General features: G+C 45.7%; 1 protein-coding gene across 1 annotated transcript; it reads left to right on the top strand.

Moving 5' to 3' along the window:
* The first annotated feature begins 16884 nt into the window (after window positions 1-16884).
* On the top strand, window positions 16885-19684 carry LOC125523959 (zinc finger protein WIP2-like). Its single transcript, XM_048689032.1, has 2 exons — window positions 16885-17661; window positions 18807-19684. The coding sequence occupies exons 1-2, from the start codon at window positions 17053-17055 to the stop codon at window positions 19302-19304; spliced, it is 1107 nt and encodes a 368-aa protein (XP_048544989.1). The 5' UTR covers window positions 16885-17052; the 3' UTR covers window positions 19305-19684.
* Window positions 19685-20561: the final 877 nt, after the last annotated feature.

The following is a 20561-nucleotide window of genomic DNA, read 5'->3' as shown; positions in this document are numbered from 1 at the left end:
GTCTTGACCATATCACATCACAACATGCCCTGCAAAAACAAGTTAGACGTCCTCTACTTTGTTGTTGCAAGTTTTATGTGGCTGCTGCGGGCTTCTAGTAAGAACCGTTCTTACCTATGCATCAAAAACCACAACGATGTTTCGTCAAGTTTGTTGTTTTAACATTCAACAAGGACCGGCCATAGTCAAATTCCATTGAACTAAAGTTGGAGAAACAGACACCCGCCAGCCACCTTTATGCAAAACAAATTGCATGTTTGTTGGTGGAACCGGTCTCATGAACATGGTCATGTATGGTTGGTCCGGGCCGCTTCATCCAACAATACCGCCGAATCAAAATAAGATGTTGGTGGTAAGAAGTATGACTATGATCACCCACAACTCTTTGTGGTCTACTCGTGCATATCATCTACTCATAGACCTGGCTCAGACGCCACTATTCGGGAACGTAGCATGAAATTTCAAAAAAAATTCCTACTATCATGCAAGATCTATCTAGGAGATACATAGCAATGAGAGGGGGAGAGTGTGTCCACGTACCCTCGTAGACCGAAAGCGGAAGCGTTAGTTGAACGCGGTTGATGCAGTCGAACGTCTTCTCGATTCAACCGGTCAAGTACCGAACATACGGCACTTCCGAGTTCAGCACACATTCAGCTCGATGACGTCCCTCGAACTCCTGATCTAGCAAAGTGTCGAGGGAGAGTTTCGTTAGCACAATGGTGTGGTGATGGTGATGGTGATGTGATCTGCGCAGGGCTTCGCCTAAAGGAGGAGAGGGGAGGAGGGGGCACCGCACACGGCTAAGAAACAATTGATGTGCTTTGAGGTGCCCCCCTGCCCTGTTATATAAAGGAGGAGAGGGGAGGAGGCCGGCCCTAGGGGGCGCGCCAAGTGGGAGGAAACCCACTAGGACTCCTAGTCCGAGTCCCCCCCCCCGCCCCCTCCTTCTTTCAGAGGGGGAAAGGGGGAAGGAGAGGGAGAGGGAGAAGGAAAGGGGGGTCGCGCCCCCTCCCCTTGTCCAATTCGGACTCCCCATGGGGGGCGCCACTCCTTGTGGGCTGCCCTCTCTCTCTCTCTCTTCCCTATGGCCCATGTGGCCCATTACTTTCCCCGGGGCGGGGGTCCGGTAACCCCTTGATACTCCGATAAATATCTGAAACACTCTGAAACCATTCCGGTGTCCAAATACTATCGTCCAATATATCAATCTTTACCTCTCGACCCTTTCGAGACTCCTCGTCATGTCCGTGATCTCATCCGGGACTCCGAACAATCTTCAGTCACCAGAACACATAACTCATAATACAAATCATCATCGAACGTTAAGCTTGCTAGAGACCATCACTTCAAGAGAATCTTCCCCTCGTGGGTTCGATTACCCAGGGTCACCTCTCGGGAAATTGGTGAGGGATACACTTTTTGGTTCCATTACCTGATCACTAAAAGGAGGTATCAGGCCCTTTTTCTAGCACCGTTGCGGGGAAGGAGTTTAGTAATCCTAGTCTTTGTGTTTAGAGGTTTTGTTAAATTTAATTTTTTGTTTTTGTTTTTTACTTTTATGTTTTTATTTAAGTTTTATTATCGTTGCTAGTCTTGTCAGTTGAGAAAAACAAAAAGATCATGGCTCATAATCTTGCAAGTTTTGCTACTCCCAGCAACAACTTCATGTGTGAACCAATAGCACAACTTGAGGTTGCAGCCGCAGAGTATGAGATCGAACCGACCTTAGTTTCCATGGTTCAACAGGACCAATTTGGAGGCTCTGATTCTGAAGATGCAGGTATGCACTTGCATAATTTTACTGAATTATGCAACATGACACGCATTAGAGATTATGACCCTGACACTTTGAAGTTCCATCTATTTCCTTTCTCTTTGAGAGGAAAAGGAAAAGAACGCCTTCTAGCTCTACCTAGAGGTAGTATTACTTCTTGGCTTGATTGTCGCAGAAATTTTTGATCTAAATTTTGTCCACCTGCAAAAAAATATGCAATTACATTCTCAGATTAGAGGTTTCAAGCAGGAAGAACGTGAGCCACTAGCGCTTGCGTGGGATTGAATGACAGGAGCTATGAGGAATTGCCCTAATCATGGAATGGAGGAGTGGTTAATTCTTCATATGTTTTATAATGGTTTAAATCAAATGTCAATAACTATGCTTGATACAGCTGTAGGAGGAACAATCGTGGGAAAGCCCATAGATGATGTCAAGAAATTACTTGACGATATGTAAGAAAACCATGCCAAATGGCATGTTGGAAGACCCACCACCAAGAGGGTGAACATGATAGAAGAAAGTAGCACGGAGTTGACAGCCAAACTTGATGGACTTATCTCCATGATGAAAGGTAAATTAGAGGGAAATGTGAATGCCATCGCTAACAAAGAAAACTAGTGATGTGACTTTTATTGCCCATAATAGCTATTATCTCAAGTGGAAAAATAATGGTTATGCTCCTACACTCCCTTATCCTAGTAATGGAGGAGCATCAAATAATTTTAATGGAGCTAATGGCAGCAATAGAAGTACTCATGAAGAAACTCTTAAAATTTTATTGCCAGTCAAACTAAGCAGAATGAAAACTTCAAGAATACCTTGAAGAATCATGATAACTTACTTGGTCAATTGACCAGTAAGGTTGTTGGACTAACAAATGATGTGCAGATACTTGAAGGAAGATTCAAGAATATGGAAGCACAACTCGCTAAAATTGCAGAGAGCCAAACATTAATCTTAGCCAAGATTGCAAGTAAACCGAAACCTAACTCGGTTGAAGATGTTAAAATGGTGAGAATCAACGAAGAGAAGACCAAAGAACTGGACACAAGCCATCTTCCAGAGTATAATTATGCCATTGCAGATTTTGTGAATATGATATCAATGAAGTACCCACTACCCGAGGTAACTAATAATGAAGCATATAATGTCTTTGTTGAGCAAGTTGCAACCAAGGTACGTGAACTTGATGATGAAAGAAAGAAACTTTACAGTAAGTTACCAGGTAAGCAAGAGGATGCTTTTGAGCCTACTATAGAGATTGAGATTGGATTGAATAAATTCATTGCTTGATGTGATCTAGGGGCTAGTGTTTCCACTATCCCCAAGTCTGTTTATGATTGTCTCAATCTAGGCCCTTATGCTACTATTGAGATTATAGTGAATATGGCTAATTCTACTTTTACTCAGGCAGTAGACATTAAGCATGGAGTTATAGTTCAAACTAATGATTGCCCTGTCATGATTGATCTTGTGATAGTAGTGTGACGCCCCTGACTTAATCGTGCCCTAATCATACACGCAAAAGTGCACAATCAACATCAGAGACTCGCGGGAAGATATCACAACACAACTCTAGACACAAATAAAATAATACAAGCTTTATATTACAAGCCAGGGGCCTCGAGGGCTCGAATACACAAGAGTCAGCGAAAGCAACAATATCTGAGTACAGACGTAAGATAAACAAGTCTGCCTTAAGAAGGCTGAGCAAAATATTGAGAACTGGATCGAAAAGGTGCAGGCCTCCTGCCTGGGAGCCTCCTAACTACTCCTGGTTGTCGGCGATCTCCACGTAGTAGTAGGCTTCGTCGGGGTAGTAGTAGTCATCAGTGGGATCGGTTGGCTCCTGGGCTCCGTCATCTAATCGCAGCACTCGGGTAGATGATAAAAGGGGTAGAAAAGCAACCATGAGTACTCATCCAAATTTCTCGCAAGACTTACATCAGATCTATACTAAGTATGCATCGGTATCAAAGAAATTGGGCTCTATCTTTGGACTAGACTGCAGAAATGGCAGAATAGAGAGGAAGGCCTAGCCTATCAAAGACTAGCATCTTGCAGCGTCTTGCAGCATTAGAAGAGTGCAGATTACCATTAACATGAAGTAGTAAGTATGTTGTAGTAATGCCCAGAGATCCTTCCGCGACTCCTTGCGAGAAAGCAATCCCAGAGCCATCATATCCATTTCATGTCTCCCGTATCCAGTTCTAGTTGTATAGATCGGGATACAACTCTGAGTGTCTGTTACCATGGACACGGCTATTCGATAGTTATGACGTTACTCATGGCATGATCATGTACATAGGCATTACGTCCGTGACAAGTAGACCGACTCCTGCCTGCATCTACTACTATTACTCCACTTCGAGAGCGCTTCTATGCCCGCCTCTCTACGTATTAAGTTCATAACAAACAGAGTATTGCATGGAGTATGATTACATAATATAGATAGAATAAAACCAAGCAATAGGATTGAACCTCGTCCATTTCTCCTTAGTAGCAACAATACAATACCATGCCTTGCTACCCCTTCTGTCATGAGGTGAGGACACCGTAAGATTGAACCTACTACTATGCACCACTCCACGGATGATCTACTCATCTACTTGGCCAAAGAAAACTCATAGCTCGGAAAGAATTACATAGCTATAACAATCACAAATAATAAAGGTCAAAAATATTCAATTAGTTTCAATGAATAATCTAATCATAAACCCACAATTCATAGGATCCCAACAAACACACTGCAAAAGAAGATTACATCGTGTAGAACTCTGAGGAGACCATTATATTGAAGATCAAAGAGAGAGAAGAAGCCATCTAGCTAATCACTATGGACCCGTAGGTCTGTGGTAAACAACTCACACATCAAGGGAGGTGTAGCAAGAACTTCCGTGATGATACGTGTTTGTCACAGTAGGTCACGTTTTCTCTCATGCATGTACATCCATGATGATTTTATTGTTGGAAATATGCCCTAGAGGCAATAATAAATTGGTTATTATTATATTTCCTTGTTCATGATAATCGTTTATTATCCATGCTAGACTTGTATTGATAGGAAACTCAGATACATGTGTGGATACATAGACAACACCATGTCCCTAGTAAGCCTCTAGTTGACTAGCTCGTTGATCAATAGATGGTTACGGTTTCCTGACCATGGACATTGGATGTCGTTGATAACGGGAGCACATCATTAGGAGAATGATGTGATGGACAAGACCCAATCCTAAGCCTAGCACAAAGATCGTGTAGTTCGTATGCTAAAGCTTTTCTAATGTCAAGTATCATTTCCTTAGACCATGAGATTGTGCAACTCCCGGATACCGTAGGAGTGCTTTGGGTGTGCCAAACGTCACAATGTAACTGGGTGGCTATAAAGGTTCACTACAGGTATCTCCGAAAGTGTCTGTTGGGTTGGCATGAATCGAGACTGGGATTTGTCACTCCGTGTAACGGAGAGGTATCTCTGGGCCCACTCGGTAGGACATCATCATAATGTGCACAATGTGACCAAGGAGTTGATCACGGGATGATGTGTTACGGAACGAGTAAAGAGACTTGCCGGTAACGAGATTGAACAAGGTATCGGGATACCGACGATCGAATCTCGGGCAAGTATAATACCGCTAGACAAAGGGAATTGTATACGGGATTGATTAAGTCCTTGACATTGTGGTTCATCCGATGAAATCATTGTGGAACATGTGGGAGCCAACATGGGTATCCAGATCCCGCTGTTGGTTATTGGCCGGAGAGGTGTCTCGGTCATGTCTGCATGGTTCCCGAGAACCCATAGGGTCTACACACTTAAGGTTCGATGACGCTAGGGTTATAGGGAAAGTATGCACGTGGTTACCGAATGTTGTTCGGAGTCCTAGATGAGATCCCGGACGTCATGAGGAGTTCCGGAATGGTCCGGAGGTAAAGATTGATATATAGGAAGTATGGTTTTGGCCACCGGAACTGTTTCGGGCATCACCGGTAGTGGTACCGGGACCACCGGAGGGGTCCGGGGGTCCACCAGGTGGGGCCACCAGCCCCGGAGGCCTACATGGGCCAATAGTGGGAAGGGAGCAGCCCCTAGGTGGGCTGGGGCGCCTCCCACCAAGGCCCAAGGCGTCTCCAAGAGGGGAAGGGGCAAACCCTAGGGTAGATGGGCCCTAAGGCCCACCCCAGGTGCGCCTCCCCCTCTCCCCCTTGTGGCTGCCACCCAGATGGGATCTGGGGGCTGCCGCCACCCCTAGGGAGGGAACCCTAGGTGGGGGCTCAGCCCCTCCCCTCCCCTATATATACTTGAGGTTTGGGGGTGCCCAACACACGCGATTCAATCTCCCTGTTGGTGCAGCCCTACCCCTCTTCCTCCTCGTCTCTCGTAGTGCTTGGCGAAGCCCTGCTGGAGTCCCGCGCTCCTCCACCACCACCACGCCGTCGTGCTGCTGCTGGATGGAGTCTTCCCCAACCTCTCCTTCTCCCCTTGCTGGATCAAGGCATAGGAGACGTCACCGGGCTGTACGTGTGTTGAACACGGAGGTGCCGTCCGTTCGGCACTAGGATCATCGGTGATTTGAATCACGACGAGTACGACTCCATCAACCCCGTTCACTTGAACGCTTCCGCTTAGCGATCTACAAGGGTATGTAGATGCACTCTCCTTCCCTTCGTTGCTAGATTACTCCATAGATTGATCTTGGTGATGCGTAGAAAATTTTGAATTTCTGCTACGTTCCCCAACAGTGGCATCATGAGCTAGGTCTATGCGTAGTTTCTATGCATGAGTAGAACACAAAGCAGTTGTGGGCGTCGATTTTGTCAATTTGCTTGCCCTTACTAGTCTTATCTTGATTCGGCGGCATCGTGGGATGAAGCGGCCCGGACCGACCTTACACGTACTCTTACGTGAGACTGGTTCCACCGACTGACATGCACTAGTTGCATAAGGTGGCTAGCGGGTGTCTGTCTCTCCCACTTTAGTCGGATCGGATTCGATGAAAAGGGTCCTTATGAAGGGTAAATAGAAATTGGCATATCCCGTTGTGGTTTTCGCGTAGGTAAGAAACGTTCTTGCTAGAAACCTATAGCAGCCACGTAAAAACTTGCAACAACAATTAGAGGACGTCTAACTTGTTTTTGCAGCATATGCCTTGTGATGTGATATGGCCAAAAGGATGTGATGAATGATATATGTGATGTATGAGATTGATCATGTTCTTGTAATAAGAATCACGACTTGCATGTCGATGAGTATGACAACCGGCAGGAGCCATAGGAGTTGTCTTAATTTATTTATGACCTGCGTGTCAACATAAACGTCATGTAATTACTTTACTTTATTGCTAAAGCGTTAGCCATAGTAGTAGAAGTAATAGATGATAAGACAACTTCAAGAAGACACGATGATGGAGATCATGGTGTCATGCCGGTGACAACGATGATCATGGAGCCCCGAAGATGGAGATCAAAAGGAGCAAAATGATATTGGCCATATCATGTCACTATTTGATTGCATGTGATGTTTATCATGTTTTACATCTTATTTGCTTAGACGACGGTAGCTTAAATAAGATGATCCCTCACTAAAATTTCAAGAAAAGTGTTCCCCCTAACTATGCACCGTTGCGAAGGTTCGTCATTTCGAAGCACCACGTGATGATCGGGTGTGATAGATTCTTACGTTCGAATACAACGGGTGTTGATGAGTCTAGCATGTACAGACATGGCCTCGGAACACATGCAATACACTTAGGTTGACTTGATGAGCCTAGCATGTACAGACATGGCCTCGGAACACGGAAGACCGAAAGGTCGAGCATGAGTCGTATAGAAGATACGATCAACATGAAGATGTTCACCGATTTTGACTAGTCCGTCTCACGTGATGATCAGACACGGCCTAGTCGATTCGGATCATGTTTCACTTAGATGACTAGAGGGATGTCTATCTGAGTGGCAGTTCATTAAATAATTTGATTAGATGAACTCAATTATCATGAACATAGTCTAAATTGTCTTTGCAAATATGTTGTAGATAAATAGCTCACGTTGTAGCTCCCTGTTTCAATACGTTCCTAGAGAAAGATTAAGTTGAAAGATATTGTAAGCAATAATGCGGACTAGGTCCGTAGTCCGAGGAGTGTCCTCACTGCTACACAGAAGGCTTACGTCTTTGATGCACCGCTCGATGTGCAAACCCCTACAACGTCGTCTGTGGATGTTGTGAACACCTGACAGACACATCCTGATGACTACTTGATAGTTTAGTGCACCATACTTTACGACTTAGAATCGGGATTCTAATGACGTTTTAAATGCCATAGAACATATGAGATGTTCCAAGAGCTGAAATTGGGATTTCAGGCTCATGCCCGTGTTGAGAGGTGTGAGACCTCTGACAAGTTCTTTAGCCAACAAGATGGAGGAGAATAGCTCAACTAGTGAGCATGTGCTCAGAATGTCTGGGTGCTACAATCACTTAAATCAAGTGGGAGTTAAACTTCCAGATAAGATAGTGATTGATAGAGTTCTCTAGCCACTATCACTAAGCTACTAGATCTTCGTGATGAACTATGACATGCAAGGGATGGAGTTGATCCCGGAGCTGTTCGCGGTGCTTAAGACCGTAAAAGGTAGAAATCAAGAAGGAGCATCAAGTGTTGATGGTTTAACAAGACCACTGGTTTCAAGAAGGGCAAGGGCTAGAAGGGAAACTTCATGGATGGCAAACCAGTTGCCGCTCCAGTAAAGGAACCCAAGGTTGAACACAAACCCGAGACTAAGTGCTTCTATTGTAAGGGGAACGGTCACTGGTAGCGGAATTACCCAAATGCATGGTAGATAAGAAGGCTGGCAACTTCAACAAAGTATATACGTGTTATTAATGTGTACCTCGCTAGTACTCCTGGTAGCACCTGGGTGTTGGATACCGGTTCAGTTGCTATTACTGGTGACTTGAAGCAAAAGCTACGGACTAAACGGAGACTGGCTAAGGGCGAGGTGACGATGTGTATTGGGAGTGTTTCCAAAGTTGATGAGATCACCATCGCACGCTCCATCTGCCTTCGGGATTAGTATTGAACCTAGATAAATGTTATCAGGTGTCTACGTTGAGCATGACTATGATTAGATCATTTTCATTGCAATACGGTCATTCATTTAAGTTAGAGAATAATGGTTATTCTGTTTACATGAATGATACCTTTCATGGTCATGCACCCTATGTGAATGGTTCATTGAATCTCGGTCGTGGTAATACACATGTTCACGCCAAAAGATGTAGACTTAATAATGATAGTACCACTTTCTCGTGGCATTGCCGCTTAGGTCATATTGGCGTAAGATGCATGAAGAAACTCCATGTCGATGGATGTTTGGAGTCACTTGATTTTGAATCGCTTGACACATGCGAGCCATGCCTCATGGGCAGGATGACTAAGACCCCGCTTTCAGGTACAATGAAACGGGCAAGTGACTTGTTGGAAATCATACATGCTGATGCGTGTGATCCAATGAGAATTGAAGCGTGCGGTGGATATCGCTATTTTCTCATCTTCACTGACAATTTGAGTAGATATAGGTATATTTACTTAATGAAGCACAAGTCTGAAACGTTTGAAAAGTTCAAGCGATTTCAGAGTGAAGTTAAGAATCATCATAACAAAAAGATCATGTTCCTACGATCTGATCAAAAGGGGATTTTTTGAGTTATGAGTTTGGCAATCACTGAAGACATTGTGGAATTGTTTCACAGTTGAAGCCACCTGGAACACCATAGGGTAATGGTGTGTCCGGACGTCGTAATCGAACCTTATGAGATATGGTGTGATCTATGATGTCTCTTACCGATCTACCATTTTCATTTTGAGGTTATGCGTTAGAGACAGCTGCATTCACTTTAGATAGGACACCATCTAAGTCCGTTGAGACGACATCGTATGAACATTGGTTTGGCAAGAAACCAAAGTTGTCGTTTCTTAATGTTTGGGGCTGCGATGCTTAAGGCTTCAGCCAGAGAAGCTCGAACCCAAAGCGGACAAACACATCTTCATAGGATACCTAAAGGTGACAGTTGGGTATACCTTCTATCTCAGATCCGAGGGCAAATTGTTTGTCGCTAAGAACGGGTCCTTTCTCGAGAAGGAGTTTCTCTCGAAAGAATTGAGTGGGAGGAAGATAGAACTTGATGAGGTTGTCGAACCTTTATTTCAACCAGAGAATGATGCAACACAGAAAGATGTTTTCTGTGGCACCTATGTCTGTTGAATAGGAAGTTAATGATAGTGATCATGAAGCTTCAGATCAAGTTGCTATTGAACCTCGTAGGTCGACAAGGATATGTACTACTATTGAGTGGTACGGTAATCCTGTCTTAGATATCATGTTGTTAGACAACAATGAACCTACGAGCTATGGAGAAGCGATGGTGGGCCCGTATTCCGACAAATGGTTAGAAGCCATGAAATCCGAGATAGGATCCATGTATCAGAACAAAGTATGGACTTTGGTGGACTTGGCCAATGATCGGCAAGCCATTGAGAATAAATGGATCTTTAAGAAGAAGACAGACATGGACGGTAATGTTACCGTCTATGAAGTGCGACTTGTGGGAAAGAGTCTTTTCACAAGTTCAAGGAGTTGACTACGACGAGAATTTCTCACCCGTAGCGATGCTTAAGTCCGTCGGAATCATGTTAGCATTAGCTGTATTTTTCGATTATGAAATCTGACAGATGGATGCCAAAACAAGTTTTCTTACCAGTTTCCGTAAGAAAAGTTTGTATGTGATACAATAAAAGGTTTTGTCGATCCTAAGGGTGCTAAAAGGTATGCTTGCTCCAGCAATCCTTCTATGGACTAGAGCAAGCATCTCGGAGTCAGAATACATGCTTTGATGGAGTGATCAAAGCTTTTAGGTTTATACAATGTTTGCTAGAAACTTGTATTTACAAGAAAGTGAGTGGGAGCACTACAACATTTCTGATAAGTATATGTGGATGACATATTGTAAGATCTGAAATAATGTAGAATTTCTGGAAAGCATAAACGGTTGTTTGAAGAGTGTTTTTCAAAGGAAGACCTGGATAAAGCTGCTTACAAATTGGGCATCAAGATCTATAGAGATAGATCAAGACGCCTGATGATACTTTCAAAGAACGCACACCTTAACATGTTTTTGAAGGAGTTCAAAATAGATCAGTCAAAGAAGGGGTTCTTACCTGAGTTGTATGGTGTGAAGTTGAGTAAGACTCAAAGATTGACCACGGCAGAAGAAAGAGGAAGGACGAAGGTCGTCCCCTATGCTCTTGTCATAGGCTCTATACGGTATGCCATGCTGAGTACCGCACCTGATGTGTGCCTTGCCACATGTCTGGCAAGAAGGTACAAAGGTGATCTAGGACTGGATCACTAGATAGCAGTCAAAATTATCCTTAGAGGAATAAGGAAATGTTTCTTGGTTATGGAGGTGATAAAGAGTTCGACATAAAGAGTTACGTCGATGCAAGCTTAACACCTATCCGGATAGCTCTGAGTAGAGATACCGGATACGTACAATGGAGCAATAATTTGGAATAGCTCCAAGTGGAACGTGGTAGCAGCATCTACGATATAAAGTTTTGCGAAATACATAGGGATCTGAATATGGCAAGACCCGTTGACTACAACCTCTCTCACAAGCATAACATGATCAAACCCAGAACTGTTTGAGTGTTTATCACATAGTGATGTGAACTAGATCATTGAGTCTAGTAGACTCTTGGATGTTGGTCACATGGCGATGTGACATGTGAATGTTAATCCCATGGCGATGTGAACTAGATTATTGACTCTAGTGCAAGTGGGAGACTGTTGGAAATATGCCCTAGAGGCAATAATAAATTGGTTATTATTATATTTCCTTGTTCATGATAATCGTTTATTATCCATGCTAGAATTGTATTGATAGGAAACTCAGATACATGTGTGGATACATAGACAACACCATGTCCCTAGTAAGCCTCTAGTTGACTAGCTCGTTGATCAATAGATGGTTACGGTTTCCTGACCATGGACATTGGATGTCGTTGATAACGGGAGCACATCATTAGGAGAATGATGTGATGGACAAGACCCAATCCTAAGCCTAGCACAAAGATCGTGTAGTTCGTATGCTAAAGCTTTTCTAATGTCAAGTATCATTTCCTTAGACCATGAGATTGTGCAACTCCCGGATACCGTAGGAGTGCTTTGGGTGTGCCAAACGTCACAACGTAACTGGGTGGCTATAAAGGTTCACTACAGGTATCTCCGAAAGTGTCTGTTGGGTTGGCACGAATCGAGACTAGGATTTGTCACTCCATGTAACAGAGAGGTATCTCTGGGCCCACTCGGTAGGACATCATCATAATGTGCACAATGTGACCAAGGAGTTGATCACGGGATGATGTGTTACGGAACGAGTAAAGAGACTTGCCGGTAACGAGATTGAACAAGGTATCGGGATACCGACGATCGAATCTCGGGCAAGTATAATACCGCTAGACAAAGGGAATTGTATACGGGATTGATTAAGTCCTTGACATCGTGGTTCATCCGATGAAATCATCGTGGAACATGTGGGAGCCAACATGGGTATCCAGATCCCGCTGTTGGTTATTGGCCGGAGAGCTGTCTCGGTCATGTCTGCATGGTTCCCGAACCCGTAGGGTCTACACACTTAAGGTTCGATGACGCTAGGGTTATAGGGAAAGTATGCACGCGGTTACCGAATGTTGTTCTGAGTCCCGGATGAGATCCCGGACGTCACGAGGAGTTCCGGAATGGTCCGAGGTAAAGATTGATATATAGGAAGTATGGTTTTGGCCACCGAAAGTGTTTCGGGCATCACCGGTAGTGTACCGGGACCACCGGAGGGGTCCGGGGGTCCACCAGGTGGGGCCACCAGCCCCGGAGGCCTACATGGGCCAATAGTGGGAAGGGACCAGCCCCTAGGTGGGCTGGGGCGCCTCCCACCAAGGCCCAAGGCGCCTCCAAGAGGGGAAGGGGGCAAACCCTAGGGCAGATGGGCCCTAAGGCCCACCCCAGGTGCACCTCCCCCTCTCCCCCTTGTGGCCGCCACCCAGATGGGATCTGGGGGCTGCCGCCACCCCTAGGGAGGGAACCCTAGGTGGGGGCGCAGCCCCTCCCCTCCCCCTATATATACTTGAGGTTTGGGTGTGCCCAACACACGCGATTCAATCTCGCTGTTGGCGCAGCCCTACCCCTCTTCCTCCTCGTCTCTCGTAGTGCTTGGCGAAGCCCTGCTGGAGTCCCGCGCTCCTCCACCACCACCACGCCGTTGTGCTGCTGCTGGATGGAGTCTTCCCCAACCTCTCCTTCTCCCCTTGCTGGATCAAGGCGTAGGAGACGTCACCGGGCTATACGTGTGTTGAACACGGAGGTGCCGTCCATTCGGCACTAGGATCATCGGTGATTTGAATCACGACGAGTATGACTGCATCAACCCCGTTCACTTGAACGCTTTCGCTTAGCGATCTACAAGGGTATGTAGATGCACTCTCCTTCCCTTCGTTGCTAGATTACTCCATAGATTGATCTTGGTGATGCGTAGAAAATTTTGAATTTCTGCTACGTTCCCCAACATTTATGACAGAATCAAGATAGTCATACATGTGCTGTCGTAGAAGTGCTTCATGATAAAACTCAAATTATCATCACGGAAGTGTCCACTTCCATGACGATAAATGGTGCATCATGGAAGTGCTTTCGTCAAGGGTAACCAACACGTGTCATCCACCGTAACGGGTCTCCGTTAAGCTATCGGGTCCGGTTTTGGATCCGATAATCCGTTAACAACCACGACCAATGGCAATTTTCCACGTGTAAATTTCTCATTGGCCGAAGGAACCACGTGCCAACTCCATGTTGGTACAGATGTCAACCGTCCAGTGGACAGGAGGCGCCTATGATTCGAAGACACGTGGCACGGTGCAACAGTGGCCCATTTAGGTTAAAAAGGCCGACCCATTTGACTTGGTCAAAACTTAATGAGCCAGCCCATCCAAAGCATGTTAACGACCTGTGCGCGTATAGCCCATTTACGGCCCGTTATGGCCTTTTCGAATTCAGCCCATTAGCGTCTTCTGGGTAGTCCAATATCATTCGAGCCCGTTATCACTTCCGGCCCATGTATGGCCCATAACGTCTTTCGGCCCATATGAGGCCTTTTGTTTCTTTAGGCCCTTTAACAACCCGTGGTGACTTTGGCCCATAATAAACAGTAACTTGCTTTATACCCATTACAGCCCATGATTCAGTTGGTTTTCAGCCCGTGGTATCTTTCGACCTTCTAAGGCCCATATATTCTCGGGCTCATTTCCGGCCTTCGATTACTTGCAGTCCGTTACTTGTCTGTTCTGCTAATGTGCCAAATTCGGCTAGTGGTTATAGTCAGCCCGTTTTGTGGCCTGTTAACCCTTTGGGCCTTATTCATCCTGTCGTGTATTACGGGCCCGTTAACGACCCATTAAACTTTCCCTGGCATGTGGCCTGTTAATGTTCCATTATGGCCTAAGCCCATAAACAGGTTGTTCAAATCCGTGTTCAAATAGTGGTCCACGATCATTATGGTCCATGGATCCTGAGGCCCGTAAGAGGCCCATGGATCCTAAGGCCCGTAAGAGGCCCAATGATCCTACGGCCCGAAGGAGGACCATGGATCCTACGGCCCGTAGGATGGGCCATGGTTACAATGACCCATATGTGGACCATTGTTATTGCGGCCACTAGGAAATTGAGGAAAAAGAACTGGAGAACTACAAGCAAACAAATAAATTATACTATAAGAAAATAAATAAGCAAGCAACTAACGCTAGGATATTACGACGATTACACAGATTACATCCACTGGGCATTAAAGTTCGTCACCAGTGCAAATATAGGGAACAAAGTAGCATATTACATACACTGGTTGTCAAAATTGGCGACCAGTGCAAATAAACGCCGCAGCAAAACAAGTTTAGAAGTAAAACCACTTCAGAAAAGTTCAAGAAACAATATCTTGGGTACCCACCATGCTGGCAAGAAGCTTAGCAAGCTTGTTAACTTTCTCTTGTTTGACGCTTAAATCCTTCAGCGCTTGCTATTGCACCAGAAAATATGCATCTGAATTCTGCATGGACTTTCTCAGTTCTTCGGCATCGTGTCGCAGCACATCTGATCAATGTCTTTCAACTTTAAGTTAAGTCTCAAGAAGCCGAACGGATTCAGGCAGCAAGTTCGAAGAGTTTGTGCCAGGAATAGTGGCCAGTAACTCGAACACTACATCAAGATAGGACTTTGGGATTGTCTCACTGTCTTCAATATAATTTTTATCATTTTTCTTAGAGACCAACATGGATGTCTCACTATTTTAAACCTTATATGCATTACTTCCTTTAAGAATTGCAGAAATTTATATATAGCTAATAAAAACAGGAGTCCTTAATAAGCATAGTACAAAGATACAAGCATCAAACTAACATGCAGCCACACACTTATTGTGTAATCATCAAGGCAATCTATGACTTAACATGGAAAAGCTACAGACAGAAAAAAGTTATGCTTTAGTATTCCACTACACAAAGCAAAAGCTACAGCGGCCTATGTAGCTATAGCCATACAGTTTCTCCGCCTTGATTGTTTCTTTGCAATACACAAGCAATTCGTATATGATTAGTTGGCGCCCATGGCCATGGCAGAACAGTGTTGTTTGTTGGTACTACTCCGTCTCCCTCCCTATCTCTATCTCCAACCCTTTCTCTCTCTAGGTGGGGGCACGGCATGCATGTCGCTAGCGCAAAGCGTATGCAGTGGAAGCTTGGCTTGGCGCCATCTAAGCTAGCCTCTTCTTCTCTCTGATCTAGTTCTCTCTACTTGGGTTTGTTTGGTACATGGTACATACATGTGCGTTAGTTCAATCATTATGAAATCTGTTTATTTAATTTTTTTATGAGATTTGAGATAGTACATCTGATCAAATATTTGTTTTGTCTTTTACTTGACTGTGGGGAGAAATACTGACATGTATCTCAGCTCTCCTATAGGAAAATACTAAGCTAATGTTTTTCCTTTGAAATATAAAGGGTATGAACCAATCCAGCATATAGTAATCTATTTCTACAAACCAAATGGATCTAGCAGAAATTTTCCTATAGAAATCCTATCATATAGAATTCCTGCAAAATTACTATGAACAAAAGATGACCGAGTTGCATGCACTAGAGGCAAAGTTGCATGCATTGGTGCAAGGTATGGCGCTGGCAACTCAACACTTTGATGTTCCTATTCTGGTCTGGTCGGACTCCTCAGAGGCATTGACGGCCCTAACCGATGACAACCTGTCCCGCAAAGAAAAAAGATTAAGCACGAGCAAAATAGAATAGCAGATCGGTTGACTTTGTATAGTCGTACCAAGGCCGCGTTCGGCTCCTCTCCGCTTCCTGGACCGCGCTCCCGGAACGGACGAGTCTGTATCTAATTTTCTGGGAGCGGGTAAAACCGAGCTCTACAACTCCACGGAATCAGCTCCACGGAGGGATTCCGAACAGGGCTCAAAAGTATGGTTAGATTGTGGACCAACGTGTACAGAGAAACTCTTGCCTCTCGGAATGTAACCCTACTCATATGAAATAAAGCTTGAGGTAAGAAAAAAAGACCGAGTCATAGGGTAACTGTTTCGATATACTGTCACTGATTTTCTTGCTGGCATATGCTACTGCATGCTGGGTGACATAAATTTTCGTCTGTGGTCAATTAAAGTATTGCAGGGGATATTTGGTTCCCATACTTCCACGGGAATAATAAGGGAAGGAGAGAATTCAAGCTTCCAAGTCCCAAGGTTTATTTATGAATGAATCACCATTGACTGACTAGACATCCTAGCATGCAGCACCAGAATGAGTAGTATCCACACTCCTCTTCTTCCCCTTCCAAACCTTTTGCTTTTGTTCATACGCACCACCAAAACTTTTCCCCTCTCCCTATGCTGTCAGCCAGGTGATCCTCCCTCATCTCCCTCCCTCCCCCATCCCTCTCTCTCTCTCTAGTGAACTTCCCTTTCGTCCTCTACAGCCTCATTTACACCTTTAGGGCTACTACACGCACACACAACACCTTTATCTCCTTCTCTCTCATCTCTCCCACTCTTCTTCTTCTCTTGGTGCTCTCTCTCTCTATTTATATTAACTGCCATTTCCCATCCACACCCTGTCTCTCCTATCTCCAGCTCCACCGTACCACCAGTCGATCCATCCATGGGGGATCCCTACACCAATTTCTTGAGGGGCTACGGCCTCCGCTACTCCAACGCAGCGGCTTCTTCCTCTTCCCCCTTCCCCAGCTACACCTCCTACCTCCACCACCCACCTCCCTCCTCCCCTCCGATCAGGGAAGCCCTCCCCCTCCTCAGCCTCGCGCCTTCCTCCTCAACCTACCACCCCCATCAACACCACGATCAAGAAGATCACAAGGTCATGACCACCGCCTCCTGCAGCAGCCAGGCAGAAGCCGCCGATCAGGCAGCCGGGGAGGTCACCGTGGCCCTGCACATCGGCCTTCCCAGCCCCAGCCCCTCCGATGCAGCAGCCGGCAGCGGCAACCACCACCAAGAAGAGGCAGCGGCTGGAGGAGTAGCTGCTGAGGAGAGAAGCCAGCAGCTGCAGGAAGAAGGGCAGGAGGAAGGGGAAGGGGAGGAGGAGGATGGCAGCACGATGGCGCTGGGGGTGGGGTGCGCGTCCCTGGGGATAGGTAGGCTCACAAAGGGGCAGTACTGGATCCCCACCCCGTCCCAGATCCTCATTGGTCCCACGCAGTTCTCCTGCCCCGTCTGCCACAAGACCTTCAACAGATACAACAACATGCAGGTGAGGTGATCCATCTTCGAATTGCCTTGTGCATGCATCGGATTTCAATTTTTGGTTCTGATCCTGTCTGGTCTTGATAGGGGGATTTTAGTTGATTTTGTTTTGGATGTTTATGTTGTGAACTTCCTGTTCTCTTTCCTGTGCGTGAATTGGAGCAGTGCATGCATCTCTGGCTTCCTTTGTCCTGTGCAAGGTGCAGTGGCGGTGGATCTAGGACGAAGTGCCGCTGCTTCTTATCCAACCTCTCTCTCTCTCTCTCTCTCTCTCTCGCTGACGTATCTTATTGATTTGACTGAACCGGGAGGGAAGTAGAGAGAGGCCATGCACTCTGTCTGCCGTATCTCGTTGATTTGACTGAACCGGGAGGGTAGTGGGAAGAGGGAAGAGGGAGGGGCATGCAGTAATGGCTCTGGGACGGCCATTGACATGGAGAACTCTGAGCTCCTATGCTGGCTACTGGCCAGTACTAGGACTGACCGATCTTGGAGTTTGCGCTTGTTTTGCCTTTTCAATTTGCAGCGGGCTGGACGCGCAGCGCAGAGAGAGAAAAGGGGAGAGATCTGGGAAGAAAGATCTAGCAGAAAGGCATCTTTATCTTTCCCTGATCAGTTCCTTCAAGGTTACACAGATCGGTGTGCGTCTCAAGCCAACGCCGGCCACAGGCTCCTCCTCCTCTCTCCCCTTCTCTGCACTCTCTCTGCAAGAAACCCCACCACGAGCAGTGCCCTTCAGTCTCACACAGTCCATTGCTCAACATCCCTTTTGCTCTCTCTCCCCCTAATTGATGCATCTATGCAGCTAGATACTGGTAGCTAGAGAGAGAGAGAAGAGAGAGATGGTCCCTTTGCACCTTAAATTATCCCCCCATCCCCCGTTGCCTCAAGCACGTGAAGACGGAGAGCCATCACTTCGTCTTGCACCTTCGTAGCTCTCTCCCTCCTGACTAGCCACAGTGCGTGCAGCGGCAATGCCGCTCGATAGCTCCGATCGAGCCGCTGTGCACACGCAACGAACACTCTGCGGTCCGCACCAGCAAGCACCACTCCGTGTCCAATTTGTCCATGCATGCATGTGTAAGCCATTACAACTCTGTCTGTCTGTCTCATGTCTGATCCATCAGTTGCCATGGACGCTTGCGCTTGCAGATGCACATGTGGGGCCACGGGTCGCAGTACCGGAAGGGCCCGGAGTCGCTGCGGGGGACGCAGCCGACGGCGATGCTCCGCCTGCCTTGCTACTGCTGCGCGGCGGGCTGCCGGAACAACGTCGACCACCCGCGCGCCCGCCCGCTCAAGGACTTCCGCACCCTGCAGACCCACTACAAGCGCAAGCACGGCATCAAGCCCTTCATGTGCCGCAAGTGCGGCAAGGCCTTCGCCGTGCGCGGCGACTGGCGCACCCACGAGAAGAACTGCGGCAAGCTCTGGTACTGCGCATGCGGGTCTGACTTCAAGCACAAGCGCTCCCTCAAGGACCACATCCGCGCCTTCGGCCGCGGCCACGCGCCCTGCGGCATCGACTGCTTCGACCTCGACGACGACGACCGCGACCCTTCCTCCGAGGTTGACCACACCGTTAACACCGCCGCCGCCACCACCACCAACGGCGCCGGCAGCGACCGTCGCCATTGGAAGGCCAATTAACCGATCGAGCCGGTCCATCTCTAGGGCTACGGCCTACTGGGTAAGTATATATGCATGTGAGCTGAGGTGTGGGAGCGCAAGCTATTACTGGCAGTACGTACTATCTGTATACCTGAAGCTTGCAGGCAGGCGTATATAGTTGATAGTGCGAACAGTGAAGGGTGCGTTTTAATTTTGAAAGAAAGATGGATTATACATTTGCAGCTGGATTAATCAAGGGATCGATCGGTGCATGTATGGTTATGACTTATGAGAGAGGTGAGTGAATTTCTAATTGTTTGGGTATATAGCCTACCCTAGCTAGCTTCATTGTATGTGTAGACTTTGATTTGGTATATGGTGATACAGATTATCAAATATTAATTCAAAATTTCAAAGAAGTTATCATGCATGCATGAATGCAATGGCCACAGGCTTACTGGCTTATTACTGCTACTCACTCCGTCCCAAAATCAGTGTCGTTGATTTAGCACACAAATTTAGTACAAAGTTGTTCTAAATTAGCGGCACTTATTTTGGGATGAAGGAGTACTAATTAAGTCTTGACATCTTTTGTGTTCATCTGATGTTTATAACTAATTTTATTGTTTTTAGCACTAGTTGTGGTATATTGGAGTCTTGCATGTTTGTGATCATGCTTTAATTAATTTGAAATGATTGGAAGTTGAAAGTCTAGTTATCTATAAGTTTTTTTCCCCTTAGATACAAGAAGTGATTTACTATCGTTCTATAATTGAAGCATACAAAAGCTAATTAAGTTATCGATAAACTGATATGCGTACTTTGTGTTTCCCATTTCTAGTTTAAGGCCCATGTTATCTATTAACATGGGATATTTCCAGCTTCCTGATATTTCTAATTTCCATGCGGACCATCTTTTTGGACGAAATTATGCATGTTAAATTCTTTATTGTTAAAATTTCCTCAATAGAAAATGGCTGCAAAACTAGTATTCGCCCCGTCCGTGCATGTACCAAGATTTATATTTCACTTCAAGTTTATTCAACAATATAAAATTTGATACAACTCTGGTATTGCTGGAGATATCGATTTTGTATCAAAGATGTATGATGAAAAGCACGCATGCCTGGTCATCCCCGATTATCATGCATTCACTTGATGTTGTCTTGTGTAGATAAAAGTAGTCAAGAAAAGGAAGAATCAAAAATATCTAAGGAAATCTTTATGTAGTAATATAAGCAATGGACATAATTCTTTCTTCTTCCTTCTTTCAAAGGACTTCATAATCTAGCACGC

Source organism: Triticum urartu, chromosome 7 (assembly GCF_003073215.2).
Source record: "Triticum urartu cultivar G1812 chromosome 7, Tu2.1, whole genome shotgun sequence".
Taxonomy (NCBI): Eukaryota; Viridiplantae; Streptophyta; class Magnoliopsida; order Poales; family Poaceae; genus Triticum; species Triticum urartu.
This window is presented reverse-complemented; position numbering and strand designations above follow the sequence as displayed.

Excerpts from the sequence above, each read along its gene's own strand:
- LOC125523959 (XM_048689032.1), top strand. The coding sequence starts at position 17,053 with ATGGGGGATCCCTACACCAATTTCTTGAGGGGCTACGGCCTCCGCTAC. Across the intron at positions 17,662-18,806 it reads ACAGATACAACAACATGCAG|ATGCACATGTGGGGCCACGG; the intron begins GTGAGGTGATCC and ends TTGCGCTTGCAG.